This window comes from Onychostruthus taczanowskii, unplaced genomic scaffold, assembly GCF_017590055.1.
Source record: "Onychostruthus taczanowskii isolate IOZ18803 unplaced genomic scaffold, ASM1759005v1 scaffold24, whole genome shotgun sequence".
Classification (NCBI taxonomy): domain Eukaryota; kingdom Metazoa; phylum Chordata; class Aves; order Passeriformes; family Passeridae; genus Onychostruthus; species Onychostruthus taczanowskii.
Genome location: NW_024499684.1, coordinates 11530587 through 11548306, shown reverse-complemented (window position 1 = coordinate 11548306; position 17720 = coordinate 11530587). Strand labels below are relative to the sequence as shown.

Below are 17720 nucleotides of genomic sequence, written 5' to 3'. Positions count from 1 at the left end.
GTGCTGTCATTTGTGTTTCACATTCTTGATGTGTCTGCCTGTGATTTCTGGGCTGACAGAGTGACTGGCAGCTTTCTGGCTCACTCTGTTATGCCTCCAGCTAGTTTTTCCCACTGCTGTCTCTCTATGACTGGCTTCCTTTTAATGGAAGTTGTCCATTTGACCATTCTTGATGTAAACAAACCATATTGCCTTTCAAAAGCTGGAGTTGGAAATGCGTGCCAACAGAAACTAGTGCATTTGTACTTGTAAGGAATAAAATCTATCCCTTTTGCAGTGCTTATAACTGCATTAGTATCTCCATTCAGAGCCACTGGCTTTTGTTCCCTCATGGCTGAGGTGTGGCAGCTGAATTGAGGCTGGGAAGCAACCAAAAGCCTTTAACCACAAGAGGAACACCAGCAGTGAATCAGCCCAGAAAGCAGGAGCAGACTGCAGAGCAGTTGAAGTGCAGAGCTCAATTTTAAGCCTAATTTGAACAGTGAATGGGGTGCTAATATCTCAGCTTCTGTGTAGAGTCTCAGTCTGCTGTTCATGTTCTATGGATGCAGTATAGTGGGGTGTATTTATAGAATTCCCGGTGAAAAGCTGGCTTTGTACAACTGGTACGGGCACTGCAGGGTGAATGTCGTGTCTGGTTTTGGTGCTGAAAGTAAAAATCTGTCTTCATGTCTGTGTTCTGAGGAGCTGATCAGATTTTTATGTCATTGCAGCTTGAAGAGCCAGTTTCAGAGCTGGCTTCTCTAATTGCCTGATCATTTAACCTGCTCCATTCGCCCATAAGAGAAGGATGCGTTTCTTTTGTTCATGTTGCCTTGTTCATCAGTAAATGTAAAGCAGATGGTAAAATCAGACCTGCTTGAACTAACATTTGTAGCTATTCATTCACTCATGAACAAACCAACTCCCTGATGCTGGTCCAGCTTTTTTCTACAGCAGAGAGAAAATAAGAACAGCGAGTCAATTAATATTGTCTTTTCTCTATGGAGTGTTGGTGAAACATTTGGATACTCTGGAAATGAATGTCAATATGGTGAAAAACTGGTTTAGAAGGTGTTTACACAGTTACATCTAGATCTGGAAGTAGCTTTGCTGTGTTTCACCAGAGGCTGCTGCTTTTTTCATTGCTTGAAATGTGATGTTTAGCATGGACTTCCCACATTCCCAGGAATGCAGGGAAGGCTCTGCCCTGAGTCAGGTGAGACCAAAGATTGTCTGAGTGATGGGCCTGATGTGTATTTTTGCTACACCAAAAGTTATAGATACCTCTGGTTGCTTCTTTTTCCTGCTGGGCACGGAATGGGTTTTAATCCTGGTTAGACCCTGGATCTGTTTGCCTTCTTTGAAAGGACTTTCTTTCTCTCTTTTTCAGGCATGGTTCAGAAACTCGACCAGAAGCTGCCTGTAGCCAACGAGTACCTGCTGCTGTCAGGCGGCGTGCGGGAAGGCGTGGTGGACATTGACCTCGATGAGCTGAATGTTTATGCCCGGGGCACAGACTACGACATGGACTTCACCCTGCTGGTGCCCGCGCTGAAGCTGCACGACCGCAACCAGCCGGTGACGCTGGACATGCGCCACTCGGCCCTGTGCCACTCCTGGCTGAGCCTGCGCCTGTTCGACGAAGGAACCATCAGCAAATGGAAGGACTGCTGCACCATCGTGGACCATATCAATGGAGCTACCAATTACTTCTTCTCCCCAACAAAAGTTGCGGACTGGTTCTATGAGTCCATTAGCATTGTGCTCTCTGAGATCCAGAAAAAGCCCCAACGAGGGATGCCAAAGGTGGAGAAGGTAGAAAAGAATGGGACTATCATATCCATTATTTTGGGAGTGGGCAGCAGCCGCATGCTGTATGACATTGTCCCTGTGGTGTCCTTCAAAGGCTGGCCAGCTGTGGCACAGAGCTGGCTGATGGAGAACCACTTCTGGGATGGGAAGATCACGGAGGAGGAAGTCATAAGTGGGTTTTACTTAGTGCCTGCATGTTCCTACAAGGGGAAGAAGGACAATGAATGGAGGCTGTCATTTGCCAGGAGTGAAGTGCAGCTGAAAAAGTGCATCTCCAGCAGCCTCATGCAAGCCTACCAGGCCTGCAAAGCCATCATCATCAAACTGCTGTCCCGTCCCAAAGCCATTAGTCCATATCACCTGCGGAGCATGATGCTGTGGGCTTGTGACAGGCTGCCAGCCAGCTACCTGGCCCAGGAGGATTACGCAGCCCATTTCCTCCTGGGTCTCATTGATGACCTCCAGCACTGCTTGGTCAACAAGATGTGCCCTAACTACTTCATCCCGCAGTGCAACATGCTGGAGCACCTCTCCGAAGACACCGTCATGCTCCACGCGCGGAAGCTGTCCTCGGTGCGCTCCGACCCTGCCGAGCACCTCCGAACTGCCATCGAACACGTCAAGGCAGCCAACAGGCTCACCCTGGAGCTACAGCGGCGGGGCAGCACCACCAGCATCCCCTCCCCGCAGTCCGATGGAGGAGACCCCAACCAGCCTGACGACCGGTTAGCCAAAAAGTTGCAACAGCTAGTGACTGAGAACCCCGGAAAGTCCATCTCTGTCTTCATTAATCCGGATGATGTCACAAGGCCCCACTTCAGAATTGATGATAAATTTTTCTGAGTGTTCGTCAGTGTTTCTTGGGATTTTTATTTGTTTTGGTTTTTAAAACTCTTGCAGCGTGCAGGTTTTTTTAATTTGGTTTTCCTTGATGACTTAGCCTCTTGGTTTTTACATATCCAGCATAGATTGGATCTGTTGAGAACAATCTGAACAAATTATAAATCCTGTTTCTGCAGGACAGTGCAGATTTTGGGACATTATATTACTATTTCATATGCTGCTTTTTTTTTTCCACCCCCCCCCTGCCTCATTGTCTGTGAGTAGTTTCTAAAGGAGGACATGCATCGTAAACACAAGCCACAGTGTAACGTAGGGGTTTTTCCCAAGCTTCCATCATTTATGTACATTGTTGGGCAGGGAGAAAGAGACAACTCACCTTCCATTGCTTCAGAAATTTACTTCTTTTTCCATGAGCTTCCATCACCCTAAAGAAATGAGGAGAGGCTGGGTTGGAAAGCTCTACTGGTAATCTGACGAGGCCAAATCCACTGGGCTGAAGCCCAGTTCATCTGTTCTTCACATTTCTGATACAGCGGAGAAAGCTGACTTTAAAGATGATGATACAGCTTTTTGGGGAAAGAGTTGTTTCTGTTTTGATCTACTTTTTGAATGTAATTGTTCATTAATTGGACCTTGTACAGTCCAGAGGGTTGTTTCTGCTGCTTTTCCATGCGGAATAAGGTTATGGAATGTTAGTTTTAGTGTGCGTAATTATTCAAAGCCTTATTTAAATTCTATTAAAGAACATACCATTTTAAATGTAATTGCACTAATGAAATCTCTGCCATTACCTCAGTCCCACTGTTTGTGTTTCTTTCATGAATTAGCATCTGTTATTAGGTCTCAATATTGCTGATTGCTTGAGACCCCTCTGGTCTCATGGTTTCAGGTGATTTCTTGATTGTCTTTTGTAAAAGACTTCCTTGTTAGCCCGGCTATGTGTGAGCAGTCAGAGTTTTGCATTGGCATATTTCTTTGGATGCGTATTGTGTGTTGCAGTGCATATTGCATTAATATGTATTGCATGTTGTTGAAACAGGTTTACCATTAGATAAGGATGTAATGCTAAAGCAGTGGTATGTGCAAAGTGAATCAGCCAGACCTCCAGCAAAGGAGCTACCTTGCTTCTCTAATGCATGTATTAGGCCTGATCCTTTCTGGCAGTTACCATTCCCTGGACTCCTGAGAACTTTCTGACTCACCCTGGGACATGGGAGATCTTACTCTGGTCTCATGTTTGCAAAAGTTGTGTTTGTATGTGAACTTGTGGTGCAACAGTAGCCTTGAAAAACACATACACTTTTCTTCTGTGTGTAGGGTAAGATGTATAGTAACAAGGGTTAGTCTGAGCCAAAAATAATTCCAAGAGTTCAAGGATAGAGTGACTTATTGTGGCTGGCTGGCCAGTGACTGATATTTAGGCCTTAAATCAGCAATTTGGGCTTACTGATTATCCCAGAGACGCTGTTCTGATCCAAACTTGATGCATGTATTAAAATGTGATTATTAGAGCAGGTTGAAGTATTTTTTAAATATTTGACAGACAAATGAGGTGCATATCTAGTAAATTCTAACTGACAAAAATTGTGTATGAAAAATGTGTCACTTTTTCAGTCCAGCCTTTGTGGTAAAGAAACCAGGCTGGTGGAGCAGCACACCAACAGCTTTGGCAACTGCTTTATTAGATGGCAGGGAGGTTTCAGTACCTGATCTGGTGCCCAAGTCATGTCTTAAAACTTTAGCTCCTCCATCTCTTGGGCATAATTAAAAACTTCACCCCATTGCTATAGCCAAGATGTTCACATTTACCTGAATTTACTGGTACACACTTACAAGAAGCTCTCAGAAGTTGCTGGCCTGATGGAGTGGACGAGGATTTAACCTTAACGCACAATCGGCTCTTGATAGGAGCCCTGTGCAGCTGCAGTTTGGTCTGGGGAAGGACATAGACTGGCTTCAGCAGAAGCAGAGCCGGGTCCTACCCATGTGGCTATTGCCAAAGATGAGTTTCCATATAAAGCTGTGAAACTTGCCTGGGGGAGGCAGGAGAAACAACGGGGAATCCTCTCCAGAAGTGTGTGGAAAATGCAGATTTGTTGAAATGGTTTTCTTCCCCAGTCTCTGGGACTTCTGTTTGTTGAGAGAAGAGTCTGGGCTGCAGGATGAAGTTTCCCATCACTACGTGAGAAATCTGCTCAGCACAAAGCAGCAGTAACCTGGCAGGCAGAGTACTCTCCCAGGAGACCCATTGTCTGTGCCAGTGCTCCTGAGATATGCAGAAACACAGCCTTCCTCATGCCAGTTCAATGTCCTGGTGACCAGCAGTTTGACTAGCCCATGTCAAGCTCTGGTGTGTGCTCCTTTTTTTGGTTTTAATTAAAAAAAACATTTTGAAAAGTATCCACCTTGTTCTTCCTGCATTCTGTCTGTTGGGTTGTTTTTTGGTTTTGAGGGGGAGTGGAGACTTGACATTTTACTGGACTGAAAAGCAGTTTTCCAGGTAGGTTTGTGAGAATGTTATATCCTCTACCTGGAACATCTGTCTTCCCAGGAGACAGAATCGTAATCTGCAGTAGGTTTGTATCTGTCTAGTATTTGCTCCTCTCCACATACTATAGTTAACTTAATGAAGCAAGCTGCCAGCCCAGAGGTGACAAGTGTTTTGTATATTAGAGAATACAAAAGACTATTTTCTTCCTTTTCTATTGTCCCCTCTTGCCTTTGAGTATATGCTGGCACAGATTTGTGAAGTGCAGAAGTGTCTGTGTGGGATTTCAAAGTAGTCAGTGGGTTTAGATACCAATGACCTTTTACTCTTGACTTCTCTCTGCAAGTTTCAAGGAAACCATGGTGCTTTTCCTATTAGGGAGTTCTTGAAAGTCATTCACACAAGCATTTTAGAGCACTCAGCCCCACGGGGTTAGAGACTTGGCCAATCTGACAGACACTGAAACAAGAGGGAATTTGCTTTAAACTTGCAATGTAGGCATCTTCCCTGCTGATGTCAAGAGGGGACAAGTCAGTGCTGTGAGCCAGGGAGCTCCAGTTCTGCACCCACTGCTGTGGCAGATAAGATTTCCTTTTTCTTTTCCTTTTGCCCATTAGCCACCTTTCTGCTGACTTCTCCTTGTTCTGAGTGATGTTGAAAAGGACTAGGACAGTTTGTAAGGGGCTGGCGGCATGTAGGACAGATCCTTTGTGGGAATGTGGGTTTACTGACTCCTACAGGGTTAAAACGGAGGGAGTCCCCGCCAAGAGGGTCTGGCTTTGAGGCATCAGAATGGTGGGGAGGAAGGAAAAGTGCCCTTCAGAGGCTCCACTTCCACCTCCCAGTGTGATCCTCCTTGGACATCTTGGCTCTGGTCTTATTCTTGGTCCTTTGCCTTTGCTCTTTCCATAGGGCTTCTCTCCAGTAGGACAGTGGGAGAAGCAGCTAATTTGACTGCTTCCAGTTGTTGTAAGTTCTGGGAGATGCTGAAAAAGCTGTCACTTCTTCAGAGGGACATCTGGGCTGCTGCAAGGTGACAGAACCAGCAGCTAATGGGAGTTACTCTCTGTGGTATGTTGGGAGAACTCGTTTGAAGGCAGAAGGGAACAAGAGACCAAGAGCTTTGTGTCAGCCTGCAGTCTGCTCCTTCAGACATGTTGTGTGAAGCCCCAGTCACTCTTGTCTGGCTGTGATAAATTGGTTTCTGCACATATTGCAATATTTTAGCCTGGAGAAGTGTTGGTGCTCTAACCAGAAAACTACAACTGGGCATCAGAGTCACTCTTTGCAGGACTTTAATCATGCACTGCTCAAAATAGAAGTCAGTCCTCAAAATCTCTGAAAGAGCTGGTTTTTACAAGTCTGTTTTCTTCGTTGTCATTGTGACAAATAATAGTAATTTTGATCTAGATTCTTGGACTTTCCTTGATTGTCTTGTTCCAGTGGAGAGCAACCTTCCTTAGGCAGCTGTGGTGGTTCTGGGCTGGACACCTGAGCTCTGTGCCCTTCCACTGCTTGATCTCCCCATGGAGGGCTGTGAGACAGACTTGTGTCCACTAAAAATTGACTGAAACAGGCATTGAAAGGTGGCAGTCACAATAAATTCCATTGAGAGACTTGAAAATATGCTTAAAACAAAGCATGTGTACGTTGCTGGATAAAAGCTGATCGTGGTCAGACCAAAAGTGAGCAGACATTTATCATATTTTCTTAACCCATGCATAATACTAGTGGCTGTGCACAATGCAAGTGACTGTGGCAGAGGGAAAGGAAGATAGACTTTGCTACTGATTATTTATTATGATTTTTTTTTAAAGTTGTGCATAGTCCATGCATAGAATTGCTTAAAAACATCCATCTCTCCCTTTTTGTGGGTTCAGTGCTGGATGCATTTTGCCACTTTGTCTTGTATTAAAGTGAGTGTGTTCGAAAGGTTGCTGGGCAGCTGAGGGTAATGTTCACATTCTCCTGGCATTGCTCAGTGATTAGAAGTATTCAGCATGCAAATAGCTTGTTCAACTTCAGCAAGTACATCATCTCCCTCCTGCCAGCCTTGCTTGGGGCGAGCTAATGGACTTTTAACATTATACAGCTTAGAGAGCACTGTCTCTAATAGCTCCTGATGAAGCTCTCCAGAAAGGCAAATAACCATCATGGGGCAAAGGCTAAACCAGGGGATGGGGGGGGAAAGAACACCCTGGCCAAGGGACTCTTGCTGACATGTTTTGGGTTTAGGGACATTCAGCATTATATTTAGCACATTTTGGCTTTCAAGAACTGTCAAGTGAATCCAAATTTATTTTCTCTGAATGCTTTTAGAATAGTGATAAAATAGCCCTCACTCCCTTCTCCTCCCCCTTTGCCATTTATAATCTATTATTTTAGGACTGCTCTGAGGAACTATTGTGTTTTCCTATTATCATTGTCCCTGGCTCAGCACTGTGCTTCCAGGCTGAATGTAGGCTTTTGGGGGTTATTTTTATCTTCCTGGTCTTCTGTGGTAGAGGAACACACTCTCATTCAGTCTCCAGACAGCCTGATTCACCAGGCAGAGATGTGGGTGCATATCAGGGGCATCAGGCTCTCTTCAAACTGACTCAGCCCTGTCTTTCCCTCAGTTTTTGTGTGTTAGGAATATCAGTATGAAAGACATGGCTGAGGTCTTGCTAAGCACACAGAAGACACGGTATGTGATTCTGAAGTCAAGCAAGCTCCAGTGCAAAGTGAAAATTGAGCCCAAAAAGCCACTTTTCTCCCTGATTCTCAACCCATCTGACTCCTTTGTTTTAGCTTTATTTTGGGGAGGTGGAGAGAGATGAGCTGCTTTTGGCCACTTCAGTGGGTACAAATCACAGCTGTGGCCTAGGACGTCAGGCACTTCACTCATTAATGGCTTTGTCTCCAGGTCTCCATTGCTTACACCCTGCCATGACATTGACAGGACAGGAGAGGGTTTTATGAGTTGTTCAGCACTCTGCAAAGAAAGGAATGGGCATTTTTCACGAAGGGCTGGTGACCTATTGTGTCCTTCCCCTGCCTCCTGCGTGCCAAGGCTTACGCACACAGTATATGAATTGCCACTTTTGCAGGCTGCAGCTGAGCACAGAATGAATGCCAAGGTGTTTCTGTGCAAACCAGCCTTCAACCTTCAGCTTCCCTTGCAGGGTAAGTTGCTCCTGACTGAAGTCTGTGCTCTCAGAACAGACTTTGGTTGTGTTTGAAGGGTACAGGCTGGGTCTGTGTACACGGATGATGGCAGGCCAGGTTCCCTAAAGCTGACACATGAAGAGGTAACTCCACTTGTCTGATCTGAAAGACCACAGAGAAGAGAGTCCTTCCTGCAGGGAGGCCACTGCAAAGTCTAACCTTTCCAGCACGTGACTTGTGCAGTGACCAGGAGCAGTCTGCATGACTTGTGCCACCACAGAGGCACCCTTGTGTCTCAGAGCTTATGTGTGTCATGTAGCAGCCACAGCTGCTGGGGCTCTTCTGCCTTCTGCCACCATGAGGGATGGAGACTAGAACTGTCTGGTGGATTTCATGTTTAAGCTCCAGAGCTCGTCTGGTCCACCTCCAGACCAACACTTTTTAACACCCTGTAACAGGCAAAAGAGCTGTAATGAAAAAAATCAAAGCTGCAACTTCATTGAGCTGAAACCTCTCCAAGAGGTTTCTTCTATTTGCTAATGGTTCTGCCTGATCTTGCTTGAGGTGCACAGTTGTCCTCAGTGCTCTAATTCATTAGATTATTTTGTTAATCAGTGGTGGCAAAACTGGGATTGGCAAGTGTTGTACTTAACCCCTGGCCTGCTGTGGGTACATAGAGATGTTACCTTGTGGAATTCTTGAGCTAGTTGCACTAACATCATCTCTGCTACTGATTAAAATGGATGGAGCAATGGTGGGAAGCCATTACAGGTTTCTAGGGAAGAGCACAAGCCCACAAGTTAAAGGAGATTCTGGAAATGGAACTCAGCTGTCCAGCCCACTGGGACTAAGTCCACCAAGGCCTATGTTACCGAGTTAGTAGCACAAAACCAGTTCCTCAGTTGTTCTTTCCCCAAGGCATGGCTCTTTTCACATCAAAACCCACTGAAGGCAGAGTGTGAAACCCAGTGCAGCAGCAGGAATGGAAAGAAATCTGTCTTAACTGTTTCCTCTGCTCTGTTTTGCCACTGCACCCAGCCTGCCCCATTCCTCTCTCCATCTTTAAATAAACTCTCCAGAGGTGTTCTGCTACACAGTAATGAACTCTAATGAAATGAAATTAAATTAAATGCTGCTGAATGGAGCTGCATAAATGCCTTGTCATATTTTGTTATAATCACCTAGTGTGACTTCATCGTCTGTGTCATCTGTCTCTCCGGCTTACTCATGGAGCAGCACACACCACGGTGACTGGGCAGAAAAGGAAGAGAAATGCAAGTTCATGTGAGTTGGAGTAAATAATTCAGAGGCACTGGTTGTTGTTCTGATACACAGAGCTGCCCAAGCTGCCAGGGCATTCTGGTCCAGCATGCACAGAAATCACGCTTTCCCAAGGAAAAGCCAAATATGGAGGAAACTGAGCAAAGCCTCCTGCCTGTTACCTCCCAGCTCATTGAGCAGGTGGAAACTCAGCAGTGTGGCTGTATGGAGGGGTGGAGTGAGGCTGCAGGGGGTGGGAGCAGTACCTGCACACTGGCACCTGTGATTGCAGTACAGTGCTTCATTGTGAAACTGGTTGAATACAGTCAGTGCTTCAGTTGAAACCATTTCTGAATAATAGCTCAACAGAAAGAAGCTGGGGAAAAAAAATCAAAACAGCTAAAATGCAGTACATTGTACCCAGCCCTTCCACAGAGCAGAGGCAAGAGTGAAAAGGAACTTCACATGATCAATTTTAATGTTGTGGTAGGTTTGGATTTCCTGCCAGCTGCTACCTCACAAGGAACCTTACTTTGTTGTGCTCTGCTTGGAAGGGGTTGTGCTCTGGCAACACAGCTGTGATACCTTGGAAAGATGCAGTTTTGGAGACAAACACAAACCCTTGTGTGACTGCTCCACTGAGCACCAAGCACAGCTGTGGTTTGTGTGTATATTGAACTCTTAGTCTTCCAATTTCTTGCTGTATCAGTGTCTTAAAAATTCTCCTGAACAGTAAAGTGTTTCTTACCTTGATAATTTTCTCTCAAATTAAAATGAAGTCAGTGCAGTGCAATAGTGTGAGCATGAGGCATGTTCAGTAACTCCCATACAATGTGCCAGGAGATCTGCATGATGTTTGCAGCTCAGGTCCTGCCTGGCTTGCCTTTCCTGCCCCTCCATTCCTTCACACCCAGGCACAGGCAGGAGAGGTCTCAGGTGTGGTCTGCAGGTGTTGGGGGCAGTTACAGGCACCCCTCCCTGTGCTGGGCTCTGGGTTCAGCCCAGCAGAGCAGTCAGTAGTCAGGGGTGTTGTGTCTCTGTGGCTCACAGCTGTCCCAAATCCTGTTGACTGCTCACCTTTCCTTTTAGGCATGAATAACTGCAGCTGTGCATCTGCACCTGCCTTGAAGCATGGACTGTATCTTGGCACAAAGCTGGGGGCTTATGAATTGCCATGTTTTTTTTTATATCTGGGGATGGGATTTATTTGTCACAAAGAACTGAGTCAATGTGTGTGTTTATTTTCATAAACAGATCTGAGGTCTAAGGGACCAGTGCGGCATTTAAACACCTGAGTCACACCCTCCAGCACTGCTGGTGCTTGTGGGCACAGACCTGGTCACCCAAACACTTGTTTAATGCCACTGTCATATAACTACTCACCCTAGGGGCTGCCTGGGCCCAGTGTAACCATATGTACTCCTCTGGCCTGACTGCAAAAAGGTCCTTAAGATCCAAATGCCGTTTCTCCTTCAATAGTTACCACTGGCTCACTGAGCGCTTCTCTCAACAAGGCACCCTGTGAGCCCAAGGGGCTCTGCCTGGGGGCCAAGGGCCACTGACAGCCAGGAGGAGATGGGCTGTGTCTGCCTCCCCTCCCAGCCTCTGTGCTTGGCTTGGAGACAGCACCTGGGTCTTTTCCTGGGGACACTGAGCACCTGAGCAGCACAGCCCCACAGGGGCCCAGCCCAGCTCTCCCAGGCAAAGCAGCCCTGTAGTGACCTCTTCTCTCCTTCCATGGCACTGAGACCACAAGCAGCTCCCATTTCTGGGAAGAGCTTTTGGAGCCAGCTCAGGTATCTCACAACTACACCTGGCAACAGATGAGGAACATCCACTCTACTAGCAAAGCTAGGTAATATCTCACACTAGAACTGCAGCCTCCCAGTCCTTACTGAACAAAACCTTCTCATCTCATCTGCCCACAGTCTTGTCCTTTCACACATCTGGCAGGAAAAGGCATTATTTTGAGGTCAGGGTGAGGATGGGGACGATATCTGCTGTTGTCAATTTTATATGCAGTACTTCAGCAAATGTCCACATTTGCCAGCCTGAATTCAAAAGATGAAGAGAGGGTCGTGAGGACAGAATAGCAACATGAATTAATGAATGTGTTTGTAAAATAATCTCCTGTATGCATAACTCACTTTTAGTACATGATTTTCAGTCTAGTCACAGAGAGGCTATGTTGGTTTGCACTTCTGCAACCCCTGAAATTCCTTTGCAGTCAGTTAGAGACAGGATTTTCTGTTAAATATATATAGTACTTCTCCAGGTTCATTTAAAGAGAGTGATAATATATCATAGCTCCCAGTAGGGACATAGCTGCCTCATAGCTTATGTCTGCTGTCAGGCATTAAAGCTGGGCTTGAATGGTGCCAATCGATAGTGGAAATGCAGCAGCTGAAACTGTTAAGTGCAGCTTAATGTTCCTTATGCAAACCCTACCTCTCACCAGAGAGTACACCTGCTCAAACAAGCTAAGAAACAGGACTGACTCCTCTATTTCCTAAATAATTCCCAATAGTTCCCCTATTTTTTGTGGTTTGTGTATCTTATGGGGGAAAAAAAAGAGAGAGTTTCTGAGTCTGCAGAAGGTAATAGCAGCCGAAATTAAGAAAAGAGCACCTCTTTTTTTGGGACAAATGTCTGTTGCTCACACACTCGATGACAGATGAACTCTCCTGGGCTATCTCCAAGCCTATCAGGACACAGTTCACTGGGTTCTGCCCCCTCATCTGCTTAGTGCCTTGCAGTTCCTGTCTTGATTCCCACCAAAGCAGGTACATGTCCCTGACTGGGCTCTAGGCAGAATGAGTGCATGGCTGTTACACCCTCCTGTGCAGCCCCTAAGCCCCCCATGCTGCAGCCAGCCTTGCCACTAGCCAGCCCCTCAGCCTGGAGCTGGACCTGACTGCTGCTCACATCGTTAGCTGGAGCTGCATGCCCTCAGGAGTGGCTGGACCTGGAATGTGCTCATGCTGAAGACCAGTTTCTCTGCTCTGAACACACAGGTGACACATGGAGGGAGACCAATACTTTGACAGGCAGGCCCTGAGGGTTTGGGATCACCATTTCATTCCATCTGTAAGCTGGTGCAATTGCAGTACTGACCTCCTTCTCCCTCTGTCACACACAGCAAAGTAGATTAGAAGGAGAAAAGAAAATCCCTTAGTTTTCTTATTTCTTTCTGCAGGGCAGCCCTGACCTTTGTGGCACACCTGGCCATGGCTGTGCCTGGGAAGGTTCGTCCTTCCCAGCTGGAGCTGGTGCCAGCACAGGGAACTGATTGCTCAGCAAGGCTGGGCACAGCAACAGCCCAGGTGAGGGGCACTAGCAGGCTATAAAGAAGGAAAGAGGGGCATTAAGAGAGGCTATAAAGGGGAAAGAGGGAAGGCCCTGTAGGGAGAGGTCTCTGTGCTGTAAAGGTGACTGGCTGGGGGTTGTAGTCAGAGGAAGGTCAGCGATGGATGGGGAAGAAAGTGAGCTTTTATGTGGTACTGGTGTGAATCTGTACACAGTGTCAAAAGCAGCTCTGTGTCCTGAGTCTGGCCCCTGAGCTTCGGGCAGACCCTGTGCTCATAAAGGGGATAGATCTTGAGCTGCAAAATGGTGGAAAAGGTGAATTCTCATTTTGATGGAAGTATGTGCTTGCCTTTCTTACTTCTCCATTTCCTCTCATCTAGAGATTACAGCAAAGCTGTGAGCAGTCTTGTGAGCTGAGTGAGATGAAAGGCCAGGGTTTGCTTGTGTGTGCCAGGAGCTGGGGTGCCTAGAGAGCCTGAGGCAATGCTCTGGGAATTTGAAGTAGCAACTGTCCTGTTGCCTGCTCTTTCATAGGAAAGGATCAAGGAAACAAAACAAGAAGTTACTGTGACTGCCTTGCAGATGCGGTCTCTGGAGGAGTCTGGTTTGGGAGAGCTGAGCAGGAGAGAGTTGTTTGATCTTGAGGGCAAGAAACCTTGGAAAGCCTGCTGGGCTTGAGTTGGCTGAAGCTGTTGGTTCCCTGTGTGGTACCACTGCTCGGCCTGCAGACTTCCCTGGTGGGGAATTGTGTGGTCAGACTGGAAAGAAAGGGCACATCCTGGCACACAGTCACCTTTGTTTGCTATCACTAGTAACAGGTAGCAGGTGCTTGTAAGTGGTTGTAAATCCTTGTGAGGTGTCACAGAGAGAAGGTGAAGTGTTCCCTTGGCTTATGTTTCAAATTGCTGTGAAGGTGCATTTGTTGGCAGTGTGAGTTGAGGGAGCCTGCAAAGTGTTGAGGTCCATGTGCTTTGTGCTCCAGGGCTCACTCGATGAGGTTGGGTGCAGGTGTGTCTGTGAGCCCTGTTTCTGCTCTGGAGCTGCTTGGGGTGAGGGGCTGATGCCTTGCAGAGTGCCTGCTGTGAAGCCCAGAGTTTGCCCAGCTGGGCCCTATGAGCTCTTGATCAAGTAAATTCAGTAGCTTGGTTATTTCCTTAGCTGAGGAGTGTGCTGCCTGCAGGTTGACCTAGGATTACCCCTGCCTGAGATACTTGCAGGAATGACTTCACTGACCCAAGCAGTGTGACAGTCCTCAGAAGAGCACAGGTGTAAGTTTTAATGGCAATGTACAAGTGTCTCAGGCTGTATTATCAGAGCCCTTACTCACTCCTGGAAGTCTTCAGATCTTTAAAAACAGAAACTGGGCAATGCAGCCTGATTTTGGCTTGTTGTATTTTAAAGGCTGTAATTCCTCACCATGCTAAACTGCCTTATTTCTTTACTTTCTTAAAGAAAGGAAACAATGGCCTGGGAAAGCAAAGTCCTGTTCTGGAGAAGTGTTGTTTAGACCACAATTCCTATCCTGTTGTTACAGCTCCTTGCCTGTGAGCATAGTTAGGGGTTCTGGTTATACTGTCTAGCTCAGCTGGTTCTAGACATGGAGATGAGAGCAGCTGCTGTCTCATTTCTTAGTGAAACTTACCTTGAGGGTGTGGAGCCAAGGGACGGCTTCCCTATGGGTGATTTGTTAAAAATGCAAACAAAACTCCAAAGAAGCAAATCCACCAAGTGCTGGAGAGACTCATTCTGCTGGCCCTGAAGTCAGAATTTCAGGCAGGTCTCAGCCAGGTGGTAGGTTCATTGTTTTGTTGCTCTGTGGATAGCCTGAGTAGTACATCAGTGGAAATGGGCAAAAGTCAGTTCTCAATTTCAGAATTTTAATCATAGAGCATGAAAAGAAAAGCCACTACCTTCTTTTGCCTCTGCTCTCCCTCCTGTGAGGCTCCAACCACTGCCTTTACCTACCATTTTCCATTACACATGGTAGAATGGGAGTTTCTCTTTTCTGCATTCCAACCTCTGGTTGAATGTGAAAACTGAATGGGAAGGCTGTTTATCTACTTCTGTTTTACCTGGTGGGTATAAGTGCATAATGAACATTGTCACCATAAATGTGCTCCCTTCTTGCTGTCTGGCTCAGCTGGTTGCTGTTCTGTTTCCTATCCCTGGTGCTTAGTGAATGAGGGCTGTTGATTTCTGCATGGAGATGAGCTAAACCAGCAGTGATTCTCTAGATCTTGTGCATTTTTGTAATTGCTGGAGGATGTGGTTATCCTGGGTAAAAAGTCATCATCCCTCATGGGAGATAAGGTAATTTCATACAGCCTTTTTTAGTCTTGAAATGATAGTACCCTTTTACCTTTCGAGATTTTTAACAATGCAGGGAGATAGTATTCCATGACCTTGCTTTTGGCAGTGAGTATGAACTGAAGGCAGCCAGCAATGTTTTCATTTGTTCTCAGCTCAACTTCTTCCTTCCCAGACCTCTTTTTCCTATTTGCCCTTGTAATTGGAGATAAGATGGACGCACACAGTTATGCAGCATCAGAAATGTAATCCAGACATCTCTTCCATGAAGCACGTTTCTAATGTGCCCTTCAAACACAAGTCAGATGCCTACAGTCTGTTTTCTGTGAGCTGCTTGGAAGAAATCTGAGCTGCAGCTATTGAGGGATACATGTCTGAGGGACACCTGGAGGTGTCTGATGTTCTCACAAAACCAGCACAATACTTCACTGAAAAGCAGCTTTGCTCAAGGACAGCTTTATCCCCTTCCTAAAAGGAGATCAAACTCTTCATAGGAGGGCAGGCAGGGGCCTCTAGGGACTTTGATAAGGTGATGAAAGCCTCTAAGTGTTTCATGTTTTGAGCAGAACAGGAGTTCAGGCTGTGCAGATCATCAGAAGAGATTTTAAAATACCCTCTCATGCTGTCTGTGAACAATGGAGGACTAGGTGAAAGATCAGGTTTGCTTTCTGTCTTTGTGCTCTATCCAGGCCATTTTGTTACTGAACAAAAGCCCTGCTTGCTGTATGATGAGAGCTAAGCAAGTTCAGATTCCCAAAGCTGGATCTTTTATTCAGAACATCACTGAGGTCCTGCCTTCTGTTCCAGATTGAGAAACTTGTAGAACCATGGGGAGAAAAGTCTTGGCTGAGGGGAAGCCAGACTGGGGGTGAGCAATTACATGCTGGTGATAAGCCAGAAATTGCTTTGACAATTGTGATTTTGAAGTGCTTCAATTATAAGACAATTCTTATTTCCAGGACTTGTCCATATCCTCAAGATCTCCCTCTCGGGAGGATTCATGGCTGCCTACACATCTGTTATTTGGCAAGGCTAAGGCCAAGGAAATGGGAAACCTGGAGGAGGGACAAGGGAAGTATCCAGGCCAAAAAAAGCTATTTGGACAGTGCCATTGCTTTGAGATAGATGAAGCTGCATGTAGCTGCTCTTAACAGATGGGTTGAGAACTTGAAGCTTTATTGAAAACCCAAAGGTGTAGATTCTGAAGCCTGTAAATACACAGTAAGTTGTTCAGATAAGTGATTGCTCTGAAAATCCTGGATGTGCAGGTTCTGGGAGATCTTGGAAACACAGCAGTTATGCAAATACTACTGCATTTGACTGTAATTGTGATTATGTTCCTTAGCTTTCCCCTCAGCACAAGTCTCTAGGGTATCTGAATCCTTTAAGTGGTGAAAATGAGATGTAATGCTCTGGAATGCCCTGGCTGGGTGGTCAGTGAAATCCTGTGTTGTCAGGCCCAGTAATGCTGGGTTATCCAGATTAGACATTGCATCTGATTATCCTGCTGATAATCCTGCCCTCAGTAATTTAATCAGGATGGGGATTGCAAGTCCAGGATCAGGCAGAAATAATGGGTGATTGCCCCCTCGTACATCTGTAGCAGTTGGAACTCCTTGTTTGCTGCAATATCTGTAATGCATTTAAATAAATAAACAAACGTGTATGGTTGTGCTCTTTTGTCAATGGTAATGCAATGGGAGTCTCCTGGTGTTTCTCACAGTTTGTAAGAAGTTGGTTATCAAGTAGTTTGGGGGCTACAGAGACTCCTGCATTTGCTTTCTTTTAATCCTCACAAAGTGCATGTGTGAGGGAGCTGTTATGTGATGCCGGCTTAAATGAATTGGGATGGTAAAGAGAATGACCCAGTCCAGTAAGAGGAACAGATGAGGCAGGACTCCTTGCCTACTGCTACAGGAGAGCTGGGTGAAGTGATCCATGTCCTGATCCCATCTCTGGCAAAGGCTCTCCCACTGTGGGCTGGGAAAGAAGCTGCCTGGGCACGTGTTGGTAGTAGTGCCTAAAAGGGGGGCTGTGTGCTTAGAAATGAATTTGGGCCAAAAGCCAGGGATTTAGGATCCAGACACCTGGTGCTCTAGGTCCTACAGAGAAACTGGTTAATTTAGCAGTTAATTTAGCTCCCCCAACCAGAAATGAATTATTGTGAGCGCCACCTAAACATGTGCACATGGGAATAAGAACTGCTAAATAGAAAATAAAGAGGTAACTTTTTCCATGAACTTCATGGCCCTGGCTCTAGTAGTTAAGCAGAGTCTTACTCTAGGATAATTGTATCCTAGGATTTGGGATAATGGATGTGCTTGGAGCAGCTCCACGCACAGCTGAGTGTCAAAATCTACACTGGGTTTTTACCACGGCGCCTATACGTGATTTATCGGAAAGGCATTTGAGAAACGCCAATATCCATTTACAGTACTGGGAGAGGTATCAGCCCTGTATCGTCCTGCGCGGCCCCGCGGCATCTCGAGGGCTGTTGAAGCGAGGCCGATGCTCGCTGGCGCGGGCACCGGGAATTCCCCATCCCGCCGGGAGAGGGCGGCGGCGCCAGCGGCCG

The 17720-nt window shown here is 46.3% G+C and overlaps 1 protein-coding gene across 1 annotated transcript in view; it reads left to right on the top strand.

The window, feature by feature from the left end:
- MB21D2 (Mab-21 domain containing 2) overlaps positions 1–3401 on the top strand; it is a 57500-nt gene extending 54099 nt beyond the window's left edge. Inside the window, exon 2 of the mRNA XM_041406018.1 lies at positions 1373–3401. Coding sequence (XP_041261952.1) covers positions 1373–2637 — 1265 coding nt within the window. The 3' untranslated portion in view covers positions 2638–3401. The remainder of the gene's footprint in view (positions 1–1372) is intronic.
- The last annotated feature ends 14319 nt before the right edge of the window (positions 3402–17720 follow it).